Source organism: Martes martes (assembly GCF_963455335.1).
Source record: "Martes martes genome assembly, chromosome: 11".
NCBI classification, from domain to species: Eukaryota; Metazoa; Chordata; class Mammalia; order Carnivora; family Mustelidae; genus Martes; species Martes martes.
In genome coordinates, this window is record NC_137899.1 from 86,134,253 (window position 1) to 86,151,628 (window position 17,376).

Sequence of the window (17,376 nt, forward strand, 5' to 3'; positions counted from 1 at the left end):
CTGTTTTTCTGCGTACAGCTAATTAAACTCTTAGGCCAAACACCGCATCTGAGTACCTCCAAGCAGACTGACAGAGCTGGTGGACTATGGAGCTAGCTAAGTACTGTGGAGGCCATCAAACCCCAGACTGAGCAAGTTACCTTTATTTCCTACAGCTGACATTTCCCCCATAGTGCTGAGAATCTGCTCCACCTGGCCTCTGTCTAGGAGAGCTGCAAGGACATCCAGCTGTTTTGAAGGCAGGATGATGTTCATGATTCCAACATGCACAGATCAATACTGAGTTCTCTAGCCTGTTCTCAGACGGTAGTTGTTGGCCAATCAACCACCCATGTAGACAAACCCATGTATCTCCTGTCTGTGTAACTGCACTAAAATGGCTAGGAACACAGTTAGCAATCCCTAGTGGAACGTAAAGCACTATATTAAGACACAGTTACCTTTAGCCAGAGTTTTAATTGTTCGGAAAGATTCACAGGCTACCTGACTGAAAAGAGGAATAGAGTAAATATTTCCAACATGAGAAAGCTTAAATTCACTAGCCCACAGTATAGTACAATTAAATAAATTGATGGTTTAAAATTTTCTAAATGCCTAGTAAAAGAAATTTTTATTTCTTGTCTAATTTTAATCTCAAAGTCTCTGAACCATTCCCTTTGTTGTAGTCAACTTCATTTTGTCTGTGACTGACTCCCCAGATGACTCTAGGGGAAGTAATTTCCCAAATGTTGATTTTTCTCACCAGCAAAGTAAGAGGAGTATCCAGTCCACTGGCTAGCAACCCTAAAGGTGAGAAAGAATAAAACTGTAAACTGCCCAATTTTATAAGAAAATTGTTTCTGACCTTACTTGTCCACAACTTAATCCACAAAATAAGTCATCTACCAAGTCAGTTGAAAAATGAGTAAAATTAAATAGGAGAGAAACACAATTTACAGGGGTGAAGGATGCATGGCCCAGAAGGGTGGGAGAGAAATGAAAGGTGTACTGCAGTGGAAGTATGAGAGCTTCCAGGAGTCTAAGTAGAAAAGACAACTATGGATAAAATATATTTGGAAGTAAAAAGGGAAACTGGAAAATAGTAGGGACGCTTAAAAAGCTACCTGCGGCTTAATGAACTTTCCTTCCATCAAGCTTTAAAATTAGAGTTGTTTCTGAAACTAATATCCAGATCCCCCTGGCTGCATTTTAAGTTTTGCAGAGCTTTTATCATTGCTGTCTGGAAGAGCAGGAAGGGATGCAAAAAAAAATGAAAAGAAAAGAAAAAAGAAAACAAAGAAAGAAAGAAAAAGATGCTATCATACAGGAAATGAAAATAAATCAAATTTGGGGTGGCATCTGCTACTTTCCTTTTAAGGTCACAACAGTAACAATATTAGTATTATATCATATTCAATAATTTCATATGATGATAAGCATCTTTACAAAATTAACCATATTACCCACTCTAATTAGCTCTCTTGCAAGGTTAAATAATATAAAATTGAAAATTACTGGGTGATTACACTACAATCATACCAATTCTAAGCTTCTGAATAACAAACTACATGGACACTTTCGCAAAGGAAAACAAAATGAGAATAAAAGCAATGAGTTGGGGGACTAGAGGACTAAAGCTGCCACAAACAGGGACACTGATTAATAGCAGGTTATGGTAAGTATACATCTGAAGTTTCAACTGGGAATTGCTGCTACCCAAAAACTATGTACATCCATTGCAGAGTACATGCCTTGGGGCCAAGTTAATTGCAGGAAATTTCACAAGTAATTCCCTGCTCCTTACCATATTATATAGTAGAGGTGTTGAAACAAGTTTTGGTTGCCAGGCTAAGCCTTTTGGTTTTCAGTTGAGTATTTGTGTTAACACGCCGACTTTCTCCTATTAGTTGTTTTATATTCAATTCGGTTTTTTGTCCTCAGAACTAAGATTCTCTGAAGAATCACAGCAGAAAACTGAATGACTCCAATAAATTCACCAATTATAGATTAACTTTCAATGCCAGAGGCTTTAGCAGTTCGCAGTAAAAATTCAGTTTCCATCTCAGGATCAGGGAAGTCTGAAAGAAACTTCAAGGTCATCTGTACCAACCATTTCTGTGTACTTTTATATCAATTATAATTACCTGTTCTAAAACTTTCCATGAACAAAAATGAATTTTCTTGAGTAGTAGTTTGGGTTTGAGCAAAGTGTCAGAACAATTCTCCCATGCTGAGTAATATGGGGCTTGAACTCAAGACCCTGGGGTCAAGAGTTAGCCGCTTAACTGACTGAGTCACCCAGGTGGCCCATAAGTGTATTTTTGACTACACTCTAATAATACTCCTTCTTGGGTTCCTGCACTTACCTGCATGTTAGTCTTGTCCATGTTTACATATTATGGAACACTGAATGGTTAACTCATACACATGTAATAGGGAAATAGAAGTTCACTTTGACCAATGTGATTTAATCCTTGTTACTAAGTGCTTTACAAAGGAAAGCTTTCCTAACATTCTACAGATGTGATGAAATCTTAAGTCATGTTGGGCTTCTGCTTTCAAGTTCTGTTCTGAACCTCATACAGCCAATGGAAGTAAAGTAAAATGGTACAACCACTTTGGAAAATAGTCTGTCAGTTCCTCAAATGGCTGACCAGAGAGTTACCATGTCACCCAACAATTCTGCCCCTAGGCAGACACCCAAGAGAAATGAAAACGTTATGTCCACATACAAACTATTCAGAAAAGTCAGAAGGTAGAAACGACCCAATTGTCCATCATCTGACAAATGGATAAAAATGTGATAGCTGTAAAATGCAGTATTATCTGGTCATACAAGGTATGAAGTACTGATTCACACTACAACGTGATCAATCCTGAAAACATGACGTGAACTGAAAAAAATCAGTCACAAGAGACCACGTATTATATATTCCACCATTTTAAAAATTCCAGAATAGGCAAATCTATAAGGACAAAAAGTAGATCAGTCATTGCCTAGGGTTGGGGGCTTCGGGGGTGACAGCTAAGGGATTTTTTTTTTTTTTAAGATTTTATTTATTTGAGAGAGAGAGAGCACGAGAGGGGAGAAGGTCAGAGGGAGAAGCAGACTCCCCATGGAGCTGGGAGCCCGATGCGGGACCCAATCCTGGGATTCCGGGATCATGACCTGAACCACTTAACCAACTGAGCTACCCAGGCGCCCCTAAGGGATTTTTTTTTTTTTTAAGGTGAAGAAAATCTATGATGAAAATGTGGTAATGCTTATATACAACTGAGTTTGCTTAAAAACTATCAAATTACATGCTTTAAATGGGTGAGTTTCACGTGTATGAGTTATAATTCAATAAGCTGTTATTTTAAAAAATCTGTTTCTGAGATGTGAAGTACTTGAGAATCAGCAAATCTCTTCCACAAAGCTTTTCTGGTCAACAGTAAAAGAATTAGTTGAGTCCAATTTATTTTACTGTAATTGGAACCAGCTCGCAGTATTGTTATGTACATTTCCAAAATGTGAATGCAGTTTAAGAAAATACATCATTACATCAGCTATTCCAGGCAGCCTGCCATGAGACATTTTTACCAAAAAAAAAAAAAAATCTTAAAAGGAACCCATTTAACTAACCTCAGAGTATATGTTCCTTCTTGTTGCCTCATCTCCTTATAAGCCGTCATATCCCTAAAATTCTCATGTTTAACAATATGAGGCATGATTAATTCAGTCACTAGCTCAACAAATATCTGAACCCTTATGTACACCATGCACTGTTTGGGCACTTGTATACCAGTGTGTACACACACACACACACACACACACACACACACACACACACACACACGAGTCCCTGTTCTTGTGGAGCTTACAATCTAGTAAGACAAGATAAACAATAAGTGCTGGTTTTAAAGACAGATTTTTAAAACAGAGTGCTATGCTATGGAGAAATGCTGTTTTACATGGGGTATCTAGGAAAGGAGGCTTCTCTGAGAGATGTCTGAGGGGAGAAAAGAAGGAGCCCAGCCATACAAAGACCAGGGACGGCAACTCTACGCAGAGGAAATAATTTTCGAATGGGAGAACAGGAGAAAAAAGCAAAACAAAGCAAAAAAAAAAAAAAAAAGATTAACCGTGTGCTGCCGGTGACCAGCCTTCTGCCATGAGTCTGATGCACCTAGTACAGGCATGTCTGGCAAGGTACCTTGCAGATTATGGCTGGAGTAAGATGTCTTCCCACTTTTCGGTAAGAAAGGTCACCTCTGGTTAAGCCCTGCCTACAGTGATCTCCTTGGACCTCTGGGCAGCTGTTCATTATGTGCACCTCCCATTCTTTCACCACACATGGGTACAAGGTGCTGTATAAGGAAGTGTTGGGACATACAGACCAATCACACATGTGCCCCAGTGACCCCTGTAGCAGGAAATCATCTAGTGGCACAAAAAGGCATGAACAACACACACAGGTACAAAGCAAAAGTGGGCCACAAAAAAAGGGATATAAAATGCAGGAGTGTGCAGAGACTGCCTGCAGCTGGAACATCAGGGGAAGCCTCATGGGGAGGGGCATGAGAGCAGAGAGTCCGTGACACCTGAGAACTTGGACATGCGGGGGAATACAGATCCATTTATTGTATCCCTAATTAAGTATATTTCAAAACATTCTTAACTCTCCAAGTTACAAGCTCAGGGAGAGAAGGCGTGATATTCCTTGTATCTCTCTGTGATACTTAGCATTGTATCGCGATGTATCATGATTCATCATAAGAAGAGATGTTGATTTCAGCACTGAGGCAAGGTTGAATTATTCTTTGTTTCATAATGAGATTTTGAGCTTCAAAACAGAAGACTCCCACACCTCTTAATACACCATCTCACTTCACAGGGACATTCCTAGGAGTTTTTCCAAAATTCAAAGGTATTACAAGTGAACAGGTAGACAGTGTGCTTCTGAATACACACACACACACACACACACACACACACACACACACAGTTTACATGTGTGTATTTGTAGGTTTGCATTCGTACATCACTACACCTTAAGTGCAGAATCCCACAAGATTATTTTAAACTTCCACTGCTAAATCGAAGTTCGTACTTCAGAGAAAATATTTTTTTCACTGATCAAACTTTCCCATCCAGGCCCTCATCATCCCTTCCCATTCCCAACAAAACATCTTAAACCAGAGAAGAAAAGCCAAACAACATTTTTTAGGCAGTATCTCAACATCTCTAAAAAATATTCCATGGCCAAACTCACCATAGAGAGCTGTCCAAGTTTGATTAATTACATCTAGACACACAGTTCCTGACCTGAAACAGATGGAAAGAATGGCATTTTTTAAAAATTAGAAAGCTAGTCGCATGTATCTGGCAACTAATTTTACTTATCAAGAAAAGTACCTTTAATAGATCATAAAAAAAAAAAAAAAGAAAAGAAAAAGAAAAAGAAAAAGAAAGAAAGAAAGAATCCCAATTAGGGAAAGTACGATGAGGAGCAGAATATAATCTTAAGTGTTTCCTTACAGACTGAAAGGGAAAACCCGCAACTACACAATGGAGAAACCAGACAACACCTTAAGCAGGTGCTGAGGATTCACAGGGAGGACCTGGCAGAGGGTGAGGCAGACAAACCTGTGCGCCTGCCCAGGATGTGGCACTTTAGGCCTGACGTGCATCCTCTGGCTCTAATGAGGAGGAAACCCCATACAACCCCAAACTGGGGGGTGGTCTTTAAAATAACTGATCTATATTCTTTTAAAACGTCAACTTTAAAAAAGCTGAGAACTATTCCAGATTAAAGTAGTTTAAAGAAACATGACAAGTAAATGCAATACATGGTCCTGGGCTGATGATCCTTCACTGACCGGGGGGTGGGGTGGGGGTGGGGGATAGTGCCAAAAAGGTATGTGCAGCTGAATGTGGCAGTAGATTAAGTAGTACTGGGCTGTATTCAATTCCTGCATCTAACTGTTCTGTGGTGACTAACAAAGCATCCTTGTGGATCATGCCCCGGTGACGGACACAGGGTATGTGGGGACAACAGGGCATGATGTGTGTGCATGACCCGCTCAGAGCTCAGAATACCTCCTGTGTATGTGTGTAACAGCAGAATTTAGTGCTGTGACAAGGAAAAACTGCGGAACAAAAAAATCATGTACTGCAAACAGCATCGGAAGTACACAACAGGAGGCACATTTTAAAGCATCACTAATAAAATATTAGAAGGAAAGAAAGGGTAAGTAAGATCCATTAACTGAAATGAAACTACAGCCATTCACTCTTGCTTTACTCTCAAGAACCCAGAAACACTTAGGGGCTGGAAACAGTACATTTGTATACAGAAAACTGATCTCAGAATTGTGTCCACACAAAGAGAACAGAGCCATGGAGCAGGGCAAATGCTAGCTAGGTCTCACAGGGAATGAAGGACCCACGCACGACAATGGAAAAACTAAGCATAAGCAGCCCAACAGCAGGACCTGCACTAAGTGGTTTCGAATATCAGAACCCTGGACTCCATAGTGTAAGTGGCCACCCAGTCCTCTCTGCTGATAAAATCCAAAAAGATAACTGAGGCTTTTTTTTAATATTGGAGAGAGAGATGAACGCTAAGAAGAGCAGTTGCTGCTAAGATTTAAACATTTTTAAACAGTTACTTACGCTTCATCAATGTTGGGATGGAAAATTTTATTCATGAATCCTGTAAAAAGAGATGTTAATTAGCAGCAAAAAAGTGTCCAGAGAACAATTCGTTTTTAAGTATTTCAGTACTGGAAACAATTTCAGTATTGGAAAAAGTTGATGATACCCATAACTCATTACTTTTAATCTCATATGTTTGGTTACTGACAAGACAATATATTCTCCTGGCAGTGTCAATTACTTAAAGCACATCAGAGTTCTATTAAAAAAATGAGCAATCTTTGAGAGCAATGCAGCTTCTTATATACAGAATAATCACTGAGAGACTTTTCTGAGCTATGAAGGGTACCTGCCAAGAAAATGCATAGTCCTAAATGGGTTGTAACTGGTGACGATTCCTTTTATCAGAAAGTTAAGAAAGCTACTCTGACTTCCCTCCCAAAGGTTTTATTGTTCAATCTCTAAATTTAGAGGTTCTGCATTTGAACTTCTCCTTCTGAGGCTCAGTTACTGGTATACTGCTGGGCTACACTGTGTGCGGAACATGAATGAAGCTGCTGAAACACTAAAGAAGCACCGCTTCCAAACCACGAAGGATTTCATAAGAACGGTGACCAAAATATTTCCTTTAACTTAGGCTACTCATTCCAGGAAACCCAGTTTTTTGATTAAAATTGGGGCAACCAAGAAATGAGGCAAGGAGTTAAAAAAAAAAATCTGTCAGATGGCTGTATCTGTCAGGGATTCAAGTTTTTTGATTTATTTTAGAAAAACAAGCAGAGACTTTAACAAATTATGTATCTATAAATTTTTTTAAGATTATTTATTTATTTATTTGACAGACTGAGATCACAAGTAGGCAGAGAGGCAGGAAGAGAGAGAGGGGGAAGCAGGCTCCCCGCTGAGCAGAGAGCCCAATGTGGGGCTCGATCCCAGGACGCTGGGATCATGACCTGAGCCGAAGGCAGAGGCTTTAACCCACTGAGCCACCCAGGCGCCCTGTATCTATAATTTTTTAAAAAGATTTTATTTTTAAGTAATCTCCACACCCAATGTGGTACTCAAACTCACAACCCTGAGATCAAGGGTCACATGCTCTACTATCTACTAGACTTTAACAAATATATTGACATTTAAGTTCCAAGAAGAAACTAATTTTTTTCTCTAATTAAGAATCAGTGATTTGGGGTGCCTGGGAGGGTCAGTGGGTTAAAGCCTCTGACTTCGGCTCAAGTCATGATCCCAGGGTCCTGGGATTGAGCCCCACATCGGGCTCTCTGCTCTGTGGGGAGCCCGCTTCCTTCTCTTTCTGCCTACTTGTGATCTCTAATAAATAAATAAAATCTTTAAAAAAAAAAAGAATCAGTGACTTAATCAGTTTATATATACGCAAATGACAATATGCTAAAGAAGAGGTCCACTGTCGAAGCCGTAATTTTATCATCCTCATCTCAAGACTTCTTTATGCCATTTCACACTTTCAATAAATTGAAGTTCCCTACTACAGTGACAGTCACTATGTCCCTCCCAATCCCAGCCTCTTTCACCGCCCCCCCCACCGCCCCCACCTCACATTTCTCTTTCCTTCATTCAAAATATACTTGGTTAACACCTGTTTGTCAGGCACTGTGCTGGTTCAGGGAATAAAGGTAGCCAGATAGCACACTTTCCCCAGGAGGTCACCGCAGCAGCAGGACGGGACACAAGTCAGTAAGGGCAGAGCACACAAAGAACTGACAGAGTTGAGGGCATGAGGGGCAAAAGAGGAAGATACCAGGAAAGTACTGAGAAGGGGCACTGGAGGAGGATCCTCGAGGACGAGTTTCAACAAAGGTCATCTCGGAAAAATCTAAAAAACTTCTCTAGACTCAGGAAACAGATATACAAAATCCTGGTTATGTATTTCAGTCTTTGCTTGCTCTAGTCACTCCAATACTAACTATGCTTCTAAATTTTGTTTTTTACTCTTTCATGTTGAAATAGCTTGTTTTCTCTAATTCTCTAGAGAGCCCATGCAATGTTTAGATTACTCCGATGTAAAAAGAAATGACTTGTACCCAATTACTATTTCATATTAATTTTTCATTAAGGAAATAAGTTGCTTCCAAGTCTAGATTTAAGTATGTGTTTACTGAAGAGATTAAACTAAGCCAATATAAATGTTCATGTCTTAATGTTAAGAGGATAACAATTCTATATGAGCTTGGAAAAACACTAATAAATGTATCCATGAAGAACCATAAGGGTATTTGTCCCAGCATTATTTTAAACGACAAGAACCAAATGCAATCCTATCAAAGGGACTGAAGAGACTGTAGTACATCCATATGCTGGGAGTCCTATGGTAATGAACTAGCTAAGTATCAATTTGGATAGACCCATAGCTGAGGGGAGGAAAAAAAAAAGTTGCAGAATAGTATTTGTAGCATGATACCATTCAGATAAACTAAAATAAAGCAATGCTACCTATTTCTATGATAACAAAAGTACAGAAAACTGTACTGGACCAACATAAAACGAACTTACCAAAGTAATTAACTATTTCAGTGAGGGTTCAGGGTCGAGATCATGTGGGAAGAGAATGGGAATGGTGATTAAAGATGAGTCTATCTACAACATTATTTCTTTTAAAAAGAGGTAATGGGCTTGTATATTATTTGCTCTGCTTTTTTTTTTTCCTTTTTAAGTGTGCACATAGGTAGGACACTAGAAGCAAACATATACAACTGTTAACAGTGGTTAATTCCTCATGGTGGGAATATTTTCTCCATTATAGTTTTCAAATCGCATCACCACCCTGTTCCCCAATCCCATACCCAAAGTAGGATCACAGCAATGTCAAAAAAGCTAGAAGGGAACAACAAAGTGTCAACAGTAGTCAACTTTGAGAGATTCCCCCATTAGTATTACTCTCCTGACTTTCCAAAATTTCTACATTGTGTCATGTTAATAGTTGGGGGAAAAAAAAACCCTTTCAAGTTAAAAAAAAAATTATAAACAGCAGCAAACATTCTAAAGCAGACCCAATTATACATGTTATCTAATGCTGAACCATTTTAAGGAAAATCAACTATTTTATTTTATCTCAGATCTTACACGTTCTTAAGTATTATAAATTCATTTCCCCCCCTCCCCCCAAAATCAAAAAAGATCTTCAGGTTATAAGGCATGTGATCCTCCAGATCAGTTACAAACGGAAATCTACTGCTATCACAACTGCCGAGAAACTTCCGGATGAGTGGGAAACACTGATGTTTAGCCACTAGATGGTTTAATTCAAGAGACTCATTCTATTATGTGAAAAGTACTTTGGCTTGAGGACACAATTAAAAACTTAAAAATTCGTTCTTGATGCTTAAGTCCTGGTTCTGCTAGATGGTTCATGAGTAACACCTAGGAAAGCAACATCTACGGCAGAGGTCCCCAGTGCTACAAGCCAAGAAGCCCCTGGAGAGCTCTTTATGAACAGAAGTACTCTGCTAGAAGGTGCCAAACAGAATGCTGGGGTGGGGGCTGCAGTTGTAAATGGGATGGTCAGGGAAGGCCTCAGGGAGAAGGTGTCAATTCGAAGGAGGTAAGGGAGGAATCATTCAGTATCTAGGGGAAAAGTGTCTATACAACACAAAGAGCCAAGCGCAAAATGCATCAGGACTTTGCTTGCTGTGTCTGAAGACCAGCAGAGAGACTGGTGAGGCTGAAGCAGTGAGTAAGGAGAAGCCAAGAAGCGAGGTCAGAGAGGTGATGAGCATTTGTGGGCCCTTTTAAGGGTATGGATTTTAAATCATTATGAGGTGGGAAGCCAGAGACTTAGCTGAAACAGTGATACATACAATCCCTCTTTAAAATTTTTGTTTCTAACAAAAGTCTTATCTATTAAAAAAAAAAAGAGGTGAATAAGGAAACAGCTCAATCAGGTCACAGCACCTTAGTGCTGGGGACAGAACAAAGGTCTCGAGCAAAATGGAGTGGGCAGTCTCTCCCACAGTAAAAATGAAGTTTAAACAATCTGATGGCACAGGGAACCCCAAAGGTGTTAAGAAAACAGCTAGGGTCAAAAGAGCTTTAAATGTTTACCAAAACAGTCTCTGAAAGATTAAGGTGCCTCCCTCCTGGTACAAGGTCTGGAGATTACATTTGGAATCAATAGAGTTTCCACACTGTTTTCAATTAAGTCAAGATTCTGGCTTGGTTGAATCCAAGAGTACATAATAGTGCCAAAAAGGACTTAGTAAACACACTCTTAGTAATAAATGGGTTGGAGCCTAATCCCCAGTGCCCCTGCTAAGTATAAAACATGATCTGCACTCTAAGACAGAGGGCAAATAGGAAAGGATTCACAAGAACTTGAGTTCTGGTCCCAACCCTGCTATTAACTTCAGGCCCTGGCTAGATCGCTTCACTTCTGTGGGTCTAGGTCTTCACATGAAAGAAATAGCCAGACTGTATGATCTCCAAAATCTCTGTTAATAAAGGGACAGCTCTAACAATCCAGGATTTAGTAACAATGGCCAGAGCTCTGGCAACAGAGGAGTTTAGAGGAAATGTCTAATAGTTAAGTCCATAAAGGAAATTAATTCTGCAAGGCACATTTTTAGGTACAGAAATATTCTGGAGCATGTAATACAAGGCTAACAACAGGCTAAAATACCACAAAGAGATACAAAATCCATGGACTACTCCAAAGTAGGTAGAAACAGAGTTTATAACCTTGCCTTGAAGGAACATATTCAGCCAGACCAATTCTACCCAAAAAACAATCTCCAGACTACAATGATCTCTTCCTATACCAGGCTTTTTTCAACTATTAGAAAAACACCCAAAGCAAATAAACAGAAAGGAGGGTATCTCCTTTACATTTGCTCTCAGACAAGCTGTGGAGAGCGTTTCTGGCAAAGCCACTCACATTCTAGATAACGATGGCAACAATGGCACTTCTGGACGAGGAGGGGAGGAGACAGAGAAAGAACAGGCTAGGAATTCAGAATTCAGAGAAGGAACATTCTCAGGACTGAGCGTGTTTGCCCTGGCACGTTTTCCTTCCTTTTGGCAACGCTATCGCCACACTAATGAATGCGTCTGCAGTAAGAGAATTTTCCCAACACTTGTTTCCATTCAACCAGGAACTATTTTGAAGATATTTTAAGAAAACATATTTTGAAAACTGCTTTTATGAAAACACGATAAGTGGAAGTAGCAAGTCATTTTTAATCTACATGATTTAAGATTTTATTCACCAGACATTTTCTAATCATATATATATTTCAGTGATTTGACCAGATACAATTCAGAACGCCTTCAAATCTTTTAGACAATTATTCTCTGGCATCACTTCAGGCACTTGTAAAAGGGAGGACGTCAGGAACAAAGGTTAGCGAAACAGCTCACCCCTCACCCTTAGTCTTTCAGCAGAAGGGAACCAGGTCATTTATAACTCTGGAGGAGGAATCCAAATCATGCTTAGTTGAGGTTAAAAAAAAAAAAAAAACCAACCAAAAAACTACGTATCTTAAAAAGGAGAAGAACAGACTATTAAAACAGAAAAATATGCCGTGCTTTTGCTTGTTATACTCCAATCTCAACTGTTCTGGAATAACAAATCTTTCGACCCACAGGCTAATACGCAGAGAAAGTAAATGACATCACACCGAGTCATGCTGAAAACTGGTTTTTATTTTAGCCTGTTTCTGTGTCTAATCCCAGGAGGGGATCTGTACAGAGTTGTAAACACTTTCGAGTAACTTCTGATACTGGGGTCAATATGTAAATAAAAGTGGGAAAAATTTATCACCTCTTACTTGTGAGGATATTTTTAATGATCATATTTGTGGACAGAATGAAATACCTAGGGCCAGTTATCAATAAAGAAATTTCCTTCAGAATAATCTTGTGAAATGAGAAGCCAAACAAGTGACTCAAGAAACAAGGTAAATCCACCCTAAGGTAAGTAGGCGAACCGCAGCACCAAGGGCAAAAATGGTAGCTCTATCCCAGGGGTAAAACCAGCTTGGACTGCAGATGGTTGAGGCAGTTGTGGCTGATGCAATTTAATTTTAAGTTTACGAATTCCTGTGAGAAAACAGTAAGTGAATATATTCAATTATTCTGACATTCCATCTTCATGATAGATGCCCACATAAAGTAGACAATTCAAAAGCAAACTGATTAATTCTATTTTTTAAAGTAGATATAACTGTTAAAAACATATTTAAGATTAAATCTTATCGTTCCTACAGCAGTCTCTCAGACTACACCTTTTTTAAGGGTAATAACTTGAGTCTCCGTTCCTAGCATGCGGGAGGTGACGAGGGTTGGGATGTTCCAGGGGGTGGGGATGCCGCCAGCTTCAGCAGCGACAGCCATCCTGCCAGCTTTGTGCACGAGCGCACGCTCAGAGAGAGTTTCATCTTACCTCAGACAGCCAGGCCCAGCCTGTGGCAGCCTGCACCCAGGCAGAAGTCTCTTCAGAGAGCGGAGCCTTTCCGACTCAGGAGAGATGGACCTGGGCCGGTCTCTTCTTAGGTGAGGAACCAAGCAAGGAGCTCACTGTCAATGCCCTGTGTCATGGGAACTTCTGACTGATCCTGTGTGTGTTCAGGAGATCTAAACTCAACAAGGGGTCCTCTTTTCTGTTTCTTCCTTTCTCTCTGACAATATGGAATCTGAGGAATGGGCTGGACGGATAAGAAAAGTTCATTTATAACTAAGAAAAGGTGAAGTGTTATCCTTCCACAGCCAAACCCTGCTACCAACCTAGCAGATTAAGACCTGCAGCCTTAAATCTACTCTCCCGTAGCTTCATCTTTGGAAGATTATAATGTCTTTCCTTTCTCCACAAATTATCTTTCACTCTCCTGATCATTCTTATAACCACACTGTCTGAAATCAGGCAGTATTAATTCTCATGGTCAGAGCAGTAGAGAACACACACGGCCACTCTGAGTAAACAAAGTCGTGGTTAAAAGATCAGGCTCCAGTCAGACTGCCTGGGTTCTACTCTGTGAACCTCGGCCAAGAGTTACTGAATCCCTTTGCCTTTCTTTCTTTCTTCATAAAGCTAGGTTAAATATTGGTATCTACACATCACAGGGCTGTTATGAAGAGTCAATGAATCTACGTACAGCACCTGACCAGCAACCGGCCCCCAGTAAGCACTCAAGGTTACTATCAGCTTCATGAACTTGGGCAAGTAACTTCATCTCACTTTCCTTGTCCTAAGAATGAAAATATCTGCCCCTACCTCCTCGTCTCTGAATCCTTTAGCAACTGTCCAGAGCATCAGAGGCTGTGTTGATTACTGGATTTTGGGTTTCCCATAACCCCATCGTGCAGGAAATAGCAAATATAGTTACTCTAACATTTACTACTAAAAAGACCACTCTAATTGCATTTGGGATGGGGTGAAATACTAGACTGGAAACCAGAAGTCAGATTCTGCAACTAGTTAGTAGTGATTTATCTCCACCTTCCTGAGCCTCGTTTTTACTATCCCTAAAATGAGGCAACTGGGTGATATATGTGACACTCCTTCTAGCAATAAGGTTTTTACAACACCAGAAATATGAAACAAATCTTAAATTACAGTGAACAAGTTTTTCAAAGGGAACTAAGACATTACTCTTATTTGTTTTTAGAAGAATCACAGTTTAACTAAAGATAGAGGAAGCCAAGAAGAATACATGTTTTCATTATGGTAACAATCCAAAAAAGAAGGAACGGAGTTAATGCCAAAAAGATGTCAAAATTAATAACCAGCTCAAAAACTAGAGGTCACCTACTATAATTAAGTAGGAACTAATCTAAAGAGCAAGTTAGGCAGAATTTTTATATAGCAAATGGGAAGATTATATAATAACAAATCGCCAAAGGCAGAATTAAAACTGATATAAGCCAGCTTCAAGAAGGAAATGGACAAATCTGACAGAAGCAAGCTTGTACAGAGGCAAGGCCCTCCTGGGGCGGGGCGGGGGGGGGAGGGGGAGGAAAAGCTCACTACTATTTTTATTCTGGGTAAGAGCAAGATGAAGGTGAATGAATTTAGATATTACAGAATGTTAACAGGGGTTTTTCCATTAATAGGGCCAATCTGACCACTAGGTTCTTCTATCACTTAGAACTTCAGCACCTGGTCCCCAAGTCTGTCAATCTGTCTGTCTCTATCTCTCATCATTTATAGAGACATTACCTATCACCCATACAGACCACACTCCTCACTCCCTGTCATCTCAGTCCCTGAAGCTTCCCCTCAGTGTACCCTTCCTCTATCACATCTCATTCACACTGCCAGGACATACCCGAACTTCATCATCTTACAGACAGCTTCACCTCCAAAATCACAGACTCGTCCAGCCACCACAGTCTCCTATGAATGTGAATCCACTGACCCTCCCTTTTCCTCCCACCTACCAGCCCTCCTATCTTCACCCATCCTTGCTTAGTTTAAGATTTAAGAGCCATCACCATTACTGCTTTGTAACAACCCTCTGCAAATCCTGTGCCCTCGCCCCTCCAGAACACCCATCTATAACAAGGAAACCCATCATTCACATCCGCTGTACTTGGACTTGAAGGTGCCATTAAACACTCATTCATTCACTTGTACAGGCTCTCACCTCAATACAGAGCAGGCCGTGTATCAAACCCCGAGGAGGGAAGAAAGAATGTTAGTACAACAGACCCAGGGACTGCCTTCATGGAGTTTGTATCTACTGGGCTGGCAGGCAGGAGAGACACAGCATATGCACCAACTTTTAAAAGTATGCTCAGTAACCTTCTGTGGGTTCAACATCACCAGTAATCTTCCTTTCTCCTTTCACTAATGGCCTGTTCCCCGTTCTCCAATAACTTGGGCATTTTACCATTATTTTGCAATCTCCTTTTCCCTTTGCTCCTCCACTTTCACTCTGACTTAAAAGCCCTGCCCGTTTTCTTTGAGAAATTGTGGGCCAATGGGCAGGATTCTTCATTTTTCCCATCAAAATCCTCCCAGCACACATGCTCACTTTTCCTGCCTCAATTGTTCACTCAACTGTTTAAGGTCTTCCAAAACACACGTCCTCCATTTGTGTTCTGATCTTGTCTCTTCTAACATCTCAAAGGTACTGTGCCTTCAAGCCTCCTCCTGATCCCCAGCATCACCAAGATTTCCCTCTTTTTCTGGACAACTCCCTACAGTAAGCACACAGACATCCTTCAGAATCTCCCATTTCAGTAGTAAAACACAAAATCTTCCTTTTATCACCGCCCATTTGTGTGCTTTCCTTCATACAGCCAAACTTCTTCGAGACAATGTATTATAGACATCAGAGTTTCTCAGTGTTGGCACCCTGATCCAAACCACCAGTATTTCTACTCTTCTCCCACAACAAGAGAGTGATCATTAAAACCTGCTTAGAACCTTCCAATGATTTTTCTACTGCATTAAAAATAAAACTCAAGCCTTTAACCTGGCCCACAAAGCCCTACAGGACCTCACCCTACTTGCCACTTGGACCCTCTCTTCTACTTCACTGTTCACCCATCCTTTCACCTTTCTTGTGCATGCTAAACTCCCATCTGCCTCAGGGCCTTTGCCCTCACAATTTCTTCTGCTTGGAATGCTCTCCTCCCTGATACTGGAGGATCAGGGCTGGCTTATTCTTCCCTTTTCATTTAAACCTCAAGCTTAAATTTACTTTGTCAGAGAAGCCCTTACTCAACACCTAATCTAAGGTAGCTATTATGTCAATTTCATCACATCAATTCTCTATAAAGCTATCAGACATTTTAAATTTTTGCTTTATCTTTTTTCCCCTCAAAGAATGTAAGGGTCAAGAGAACAATTTGTTCACCTCTGTATCTCCAGCACCTAGGGTAATGCCCTGTATACAGCTGGTAGCTAATAAATTTGTGGAGCTGATTAGAAGAAATAGCAAAAGTGTATCCATAATCTGGGAAAGTAGGTTCTGCTTCAGCTGCCAAATATAGTCTAAAACAAACAACTAACTGCAAAATTTCATTTTCAGAACAGCAGTAAAAAGGGAGCTTTTAACAATGGCTTACATTCTCATAGTATCATCTAAAAAAAATGAAAAAGCAAAACAAAAAAATTTTAACGAAACCTTCCCACTAGAACCTTGTTTCTCTCTACTGGAATTCCAAAGATATAGATCACTACAAAGTAGCAATTATATAACTGAGACAGAAACTAAATTCAAAACCAAGGTCATGAAAGTAGAGAAGTATAGAGGTGATCTGAATGGAATTTTGCTTCCTCAGTCTAAGAACTCATTCTACTTGTGGAAATATAATGGTCCAAACAAGCCTCTGCTAAATGACTAACCTCAAACCCTTTCAGAAATGACATACCCTACTCCAAATCCTGGTCCACCCCTGACAACACACTGTACAATGTTTCCATCTAGGAAGACACGAAGTAAAATGGTAAACATTCTAAACTTTATAGTTTGGTCATACCATAAAATTCCATTCCAAAAATATTGTGAGGTAATTTCTGGACACAGTGAAACAAAAACGTATAATGCTAGAAGTGTCTGCTATTCTGACAATGAAAAAGGCTCAATCACTTTCCTTAACTGCAGGCACAAATACAATGAATAAGGTGCACTGATTATCAGAATACCTTCTAATTAAGAACCTCTGGCAGACTGGGAGACTTAGAAGGGACGGTGACAGGTTATTCAATCTAGTTTCCTTGAAACAGGAAGATCTGAACCATTCTATTTAGAGAAGAGCTGACCTAACCATAAAGGCCACTGGGA

General features: G+C 40.0%; 1 protein-coding gene across 1 annotated transcript in view; it reads right to left on the reverse strand.

Moving 5' to 3' along the window:
• UBE2H (ubiquitin conjugating enzyme E2 H) overlaps positions 1-17,376 on the reverse strand; it is a 103,614-nt gene that overhangs the window by 18,110 nt on the left and 68,128 nt on the right. Inside the window, exons 4-5 of the mRNA XM_080818907.1 lie at positions 6,638-6,677; positions 5,235-5,287 (exon numbers count right to left, since the gene is read on the reverse strand). Coding sequence (XP_080675033.1) covers positions 5,235-5,287; positions 6,638-6,677 — 93 coding nt within the window. The remainder of the gene's footprint in view (positions 1-5,234; positions 5,288-6,637; positions 6,678-17,376) is intronic.